Source organism: Silurus meridionalis, chromosome 19 (genome assembly GCF_014805685.1).
Source record: "Silurus meridionalis isolate SWU-2019-XX chromosome 19, ASM1480568v1, whole genome shotgun sequence".
Lineage (NCBI taxonomy): Eukaryota > Metazoa > Chordata > Actinopteri > Siluriformes > Siluridae > Silurus > Silurus meridionalis.
In genome coordinates, this window is record NC_060902.1 from 18,349,273 (window position 1) to 18,356,772 (window position 7,500).

At 44.2% G+C, this 7,500-nt stretch overlaps 1 protein-coding gene across 3 annotated transcripts in view; it reads left to right on the plus strand.

Annotated features, from left to right (window-relative positions):
- Window positions 1–7,500, plus strand: part of celsr2 (cadherin, EGF LAG seven-pass G-type receptor 2) — a 36,636-nt gene that overhangs the window by 11,166 nt on the left and 17,970 nt on the right. For all 3 annotated transcript variants that reach the window (XM_046874604.1, XM_046874605.1, XM_046874603.1), the window contains exons 2-5: window positions 2,427–3,098; window positions 4,752–4,974; window positions 6,802–6,917; window positions 7,136–7,224. In XM_046874604.1, the coding sequence (XP_046730560.1) occupies window positions 2,427–3,098; window positions 4,752–4,974; window positions 6,802–6,917; window positions 7,136–7,224 (1,100 nt within the window). The remainder of the gene's footprint in view (window positions 1–2,426; window positions 3,099–4,751; window positions 4,975–6,801; window positions 6,918–7,135; window positions 7,225–7,500) is intronic.

Sequence of the window (7,500 nt, forward strand, 5' to 3'; positions counted from 1 at the left end):
GTGTGTGTGTGTGTGTGTGTGTGTGTTTACCCTCTGTATCAGTGGTGTCCTGCCCTGTGGCTTAAGTCCAGAACTTCACACAAAGCTGATCATTGATTGAGTGTGTGTGTGTGTGTGTGTGTGTGTGTGTGTGTGTGTGTGTGTGTGTGTGTGTGTGTGTGTGTGAAAGCAGTCTTGTCTTGTGTTTGCGCGATGTCTTTGATTTGATTAAACATGGTGTGTGTTTGTTTCCTCTGGCCTGAAGAGCTGTGTGTGTGTGTGTGTGTGTGTGTGTGTGTGTGTGTTTATGTACACTGTTTTCCTTATTCTCAGGCATAAACAGCAGATTTATGGTGTGTTTTGGGTCTGTGCCCCTCAGTCCGTCTTCTGTGCTATGTGTGTGTGTGTGTGTGTGTGTGTGTGTGTGTGTGTGTTATTGTTAAACTTCTTTTGTATTTTATTCTTATTTTGTTTTCTCAAAGTCCCCTTTATCACCTGCCTAGTGCTCTAGAATCAAGCCCTACACCCTACACCCTATTCCATACACCCTAATCTCTACACACTATTCCCAGGCCCTATTCCTTACACCCTGTTCCCTACACCCTGTTCCTTACACCCTGTTCCTTACACCCTGTTCCCTACACCCTGTTCCCTACACCCTGTTCCCTACACCCTGTTCCCTACACCCTGTTCCTTACACCCTGTTCCCTACACCCTGTTCCCTACACCCTGTTCCCTACACCCTGTTCCTACACCCTGTTCCCTACACCTCTATTCCCTACACTCTATTCCCTACACTCTATTCCCTACACTCTATTCCCTGCACTCTATTCCCTGCACTCTATTCCCTACACTCTATTCCCTACACTCTATTCCCTACACCTATTCCCTACACCCTGTTCCCTACACCCTATTCCATACACTCTATTCCTATGTCTTATTTCCTACACTCTATTCCCTACACTCTATTCCCTACACTCTATTCCCTACACTCTATTCCTATACTCTATTCCCTACACTCTATTCCTGCACTCTATTCCTACACTCTATTCCTATACTCTATTCCCTACACTCATTCCCTACACTCTATTCCCTACACTCTATTCCCTACACTCTATTCCTGCACTCTATTCCCTACACCTATTCCTGCACTCTATTCCTGCACCCTATTCCCTACACTCTATTCCTACACTCTATTCCCTACACCTATTCCTGCACTCTATTCCTACACTCTATTCCTACACACTCTATTCCCTACACTCTATTCCCTACACTTTATTCCCTACACTCTATTCCCTGCACTCTATTCCCTATGTCTTATTTCCTACACTCTATTCCCTACACTCTATTCCCTGCACTCTATTCCCTACACTCTATTCCCTACACTCTATTCCTGCACTCTATTCCTGCACTCTATTCCCTACTCTATTCCCTGCACCCTATTCCCTACACTCTATTCCCTACACTCTATTCCCTACACTCTATTCCTACACTTTATTCCTACACTCTATTCCCTGCACTCTATTCCTATGTCTTATTTTCTACACTCTATTCCTACACTCTATTCCTGCACTCTATTCCCTACACTCTATTCCCTACACTCTATTCCCTACACTTTATTCCCTACACTCTATTCCCTGCACTCTATTCCTATGTCTTATTTCCTGCACTCTATTCCTCTATTCCTACACTTTATTCCCTACACTCTATTCCCTGCACTCTATTCCTATGTCTTATTTCCTGCACTCTATTCCTACACTCTATTCCCTACACTCTATTCCTACACCCTATTCCCTACACCCTGTTCCCTACACCCTATTCCATACACTCTATTCCTATGTCTTATTTCCTACACTCTATTCCTACACTCTATTCCTACACTCTATTCCTATACTCTATTCCTACACTCTATTCCTGCACTCTATTCCTACACTCTATTCCCTACACTCTATTCCCTGCACTCTATTCCCTACACTCTATTCCCTACACTCTATTCCCTACACTCTATTCCCTTGATTTATTGCTTTGTGATGTTTCCACAGTTTAGATTTAAAGTGAGTATGATACGATGTAGTGCACTACGTAGTAAACAGGGAGCGATTTCAGACACGCTTAAAATGTCCTTCATCTGGACTTTAGAGAGGTCATCAGGTAGGGACCAGTGACCACATCAGCAATACAGAGAGAAATGTAAGTAATGGAGTGAATGGGGGCGGAGCTTATTTAAAATTTAATCATGTGACATTATCGCTAGTTTAATGACAGTATAATTACTATAATGTAATAATAATAATACTAATAATAACACCCTCTTTATCCTCTCTCTCACTCTCTCTCTCTCACTCTCTCTCTCTCTCTCATTCTCTCTTTCTCTCTCACTCTCTCTCTCTCCCACTCTCTCTCTCGCTCTCTCTCTCTTTCTCCCTCTCTCTCTTTCTCTCTCTCAGATGGAGTTCACTCGGTCTCGGCTCAGTGTTTGCTACAGGTTACTATTATCACTGATGAAATGCTCTCTAACAGCATCACACTCCGATTGGCTAACACCTCCCAAGAACGCTTCCTCTCCATCCTACTGGCCGAGTTCTTGGAGGGCGTGTCTCGTGTACTCTCAGCCCACCGTGATGACATCATCATCTTCAACGTCCAGGACGACACGGATGTTAACGCCGCGATTTTAAATGTGAGCCTGTCCGTATTCCGGCTGGGTGACGGGCTCAGGGGCGGGGCCTCACGTCTGGGGCCCGTGGGGGCGGAGTTTATCGGCTCAGAGGAGCTCCAGGAGCGTCTTTACCTGAACCGGAGCCTGCTAGCGCAGATCTCGTCTCAGCAGGTCCTGCCGTTCGATGACAACATCTGCCTCCGTGAGCCATGTGAGAACTACATGAAGTGTGTCTCGGTGCTGAAGTTCGACAGCCTCGCACCCTTCGTCACCTCCAACACCATCCTGTTCCGCCCCATCCAGCCAATCACAGGCCTCCGCTGCCGCTGCCCGCCCGGGTTCACCGGCGAGTTCTGCGAAACAGAGATCAACCTGTGCTATTCCAACCCCTGCGGGAACCACGGATTGTGTCGCTCACATGAAGGAGGCTTCACCTGCGACTGTCTCCATGACTACACAGGTGAGTCCGGGAAGTGGGTGGAGCTTAAAGTGTAGATGTGTTGTTTATAGCCTGGTGTCTGTGTGAATGAGTCAGGAGCTTTACTGGTACAATCAAACACTAATTTATTACACAGCAGAATGAGTTGAGTAGCACACACACACACACACACACACACACACGCACGCACGCACGACTCAATGCCACTTCTACAGCTTAGATGAGGCCCTTAATCACCAAACCACATAAACGGAACAATGAACAGCTCACAGCACAGAGCTCGCGAGCGGAGGGCAAGTGGACGTTTTAATGTAAATGTGTGCCTCAGTGCCATGTCTTCATACTCACAGCTCCCAGCGTCTCCACATCTTCACATGATCATGACCTCCTCATCCTATAGGTGGAGTCACTCACAGCCCAAACACAGCAATTATATATATATATGAAATACTCAAGTTTTACTTGTGTTTGTTTGTAAATGGTGGAACTGGCCCTATCCCACATTCTCCTTTCTCCATCTGTGTGTGTGTGTGTGTGTGTGTGTGTGTGTGTGTGTGTGTGTTTGTTGGCTGTCAGTATGAATCATTAAGAGTGTTAAAAATGAACAGGGTCCCAGGGGACGCTTTTGTCTCTTATACAGAGATAAATGGATCATGACAAACTGATGCTGTGCTCCGTGTGTGTGTGTGTGTGTGTGTGTGTGTGTGTGTGTGTGTGTTGTATTTACTGTATAAGAATGCAACCAGGTTCTGATCCAAAATGTTTAAAAAGAAAACTTGTACAATGCTGAACTCCTGAAGACTCACACGGCAGCTTTAACTTTCTCACATCATCACTAAAAATCATGACTATAGTGTACTGATGGTTGCCATGGTTACACTGCTAACGCCTAGCGTGCTCTGTGTGTGTGTGTGTGTGTGTGTGTGTGAGAGAGAGAGAGAGAGAGAGAGAGAGAGCATGCAGCCAGATGGAAAGAAGGAGGAGGATGACATAAATAAAAGAACTCCAATCAGTCACAGATACAGAGATTCAGGCAGGCTGAGTAGAAAGTGCAAAGAAATTGTATTAGTCTCTCTCTTACACGCACGCACACACACACACACACACACACACACACACACACACACACACACACACACACACACTCACTAATAATTATTTTACAGTCTCTGTATCTTCACCACATCCATTTTTTGGGTTTATTTATTATTATATTATCCAGTTTGAAAGTTTCTGATGCAAGAATGTGTGTGTGTGTGTGTGTGTAACAGGTTCAGTGATGAAATAAGAAAAGACAATAATAATGACTCCTGCTGACACATTTTACATTTCTCATTTCACACACACACACACACACACACACACACACACACACACACACACACACACACAGTGACACAGTTTCTCTGCTCCTCATGACACACATAAAAATCGGAGGAATGAAGGAAAGGAAAAGAGGAGTGTGACAGCTAATTAGCATTATATTGAAACTGCTTCACTGAGATTGCTCACACACACACACACACACACACACACACACACACAGTCTAGTAGAAGTAACATTACTAACGAGTACCAGTGTTTGGGAATTGAATAAACACAACAACACCCTTACTACATTATATATTATATCTACATTATAACACCCCACCCCACCCCTTTCTCTCTCTGCAGGTGAGCGGTGTGAGGTATCTTCTCGCTCAGGTCGCTGTGTGCCGGGTGTGTGTAAGAACGGTGGTGTGTGTGTAAACCTGTTGGTGGGGGGGTTCAGGTGTGAGTGTCCACCAGGAGCCTATGAGAAACCGTACTGTCACATGAGTACACGCAGCTTCCCTCCAAACTCCTTCATCACCTTCAAGGGGCTGCGCCAGAGATTCCACTTCACACTCACACTCAGGTACCACACACACACACACACACACACACACACACACATACTCACATACATACACACACATACACACACTCACACCCAGGTACCACACACACACACACATACTCACACACATACACACACTCACACTCAGGTACCACACACACACACACACACACATACACACACACACACACACACACACTCACACATACTCACACATACATACACACACTCACACCCAGGTACCACACACACACACACACACACACACACACACACACACACACACACACACACATACTACACACATACACACACTCACACCCAGGTACCACAAACACACACACACACTCACACATACTACACACACACACACACTCACACTCAGGTACCACACACACACACACACACACATACTACACACATACACACACTCACACTCAGGTACCACACACACACACACACACACACACATACTACACACACATACACACACTCACACTCAGGTACCACACACACTAACACACACACACACAGATACAGACACACACATACACACACACACACACACTGACGCACACACCTACACACACACACAAACACACACACACACACACACACACACACACACACACAACACACACACACACAGATACAGACACACACACATACACGCACACACACACCTACACACACACACACACACTGACGCGCACACCTACACACACACACTCAAACGCACACACACACACATACACTCACACACAAACACACACACACACACACACACACACACACACACACACACATATACGTCTGTCTCTCGCTCTCTCCATCTCTTTCTCTCTCTCTCTCTCTCTCTCTCTCTCTCTCTCTCTCTCTCTCTCTCTCTCTCTCTCTCTCTTTTTCATAAGTGCAGGCTGTCAGACCTCCTCAAATTCTCAGAATATTCCAGAGAGAGAACAGATTGTGTGTGTGTGTGTGTGTGTGTGTGTGTGTGTGTGTGTGTGTCAGAGAGAGAAATGTGTTGGAGTGTGTTATATAAAGTCACTACTCCTTTTTTCGCTTCACTGCAGTAAGAATAAAATTCCTGATACACACTGATGTATTTTACAGAGTAGCGCTAAATACACACATACAAAACAACACAACACAACAACACTGTGCTCTGAGCTGCTACGACAACTGAGCTTTCACACTACAGCTTATATAAAACAACACAACACAACAAAACACATCTCAACAATACAACGCAATACAACTCAACAGCTCTACAATACAATACAACTCAACACAACTCAACATCTCAACAATACAATACAACTCAACACATCTCAACATCTCAACAGTACAAAACAACACAACAACATCTCAACAATACAATACAACTCAACACATCTCAACATCTCAACAGTACAAAACAACACAACAACATCTCAACAATACAATACAACTCAACAACATCTCTACAATACAACACATCTCAACATCTCTACAACACAACACATCTCAACATCTCTACAATACAAAACAGCACAACATCTCTACAATACAATACAAAACAACACAACTCAACATCTCTACTAATACAATACAACACAACACATCTCAACATCTCTACAATACAATACAACACAACAACATTTCTACAATACAATATAAAACAACACAACTCAACATCTCTACAATACAAACAATGCAAAACAACACAAAGCATACATACAATATAACACAACACAACAACACAACACAACACAATATAATTCAGTATGAGAGAATATAATTCATTACAGCATGCATGCAATGTGTGTGTGTGTGTGTGTGTGTGTGTGTGTGTGTGTTTCCCAGTTTTGCCACCAGAGCATCAGACGGGTTACTGCTGTATAATGGCCGCTTTAATGAGAAGCACGACTTTATGGCTGTGGAGATTGTTAACAAGCAGGTCCAGCTCACCTTTTCAGCAGGTGTGTGTGTGTGTGTGTGTGTGTGTGTGTGTGTGTGTTTATACATGCTCATGCTTGAAGCGGTTTGTGGAGAAGCAGGTGTGATGTAATATCATGACAGGTGTGTTTTTCTATTAAATACGCTTGATAGCAGTGGAAGGTTTTGTTGTGACTGGAAGTTTCTGAGATTTTACCAGCATGACCTTTCATGACCTTTCGTGACCTTGTGACCTCTGCAGGTGAAACCAAGACAACAGTATCAGCCTTCATCGTTGGGGGGGTGAGTGACGGAGAGTGGCACTCTGTTCATGTGCACTACTACAACAAGGTGAGTGTGTGTGATTTTGTTTCACACACACACACACACACACACACACACACACACACACACACACACACACATGCCAGTTGTGTGTATTTTTACCTTTTCAATGAATTCATTTCCTCTCTTGGATGGCATTAGTCCCTGTTATTGCTTAATTAGATTCTATACCTTGAGTACTGGACCAGGATTTACAGGAGAAACCACTGATAGGTGTCTGTGAGAGAAAATCCCTCATCTGGAAAGTCTATATTTATTTCCATATCAATTACTGAAAACTGG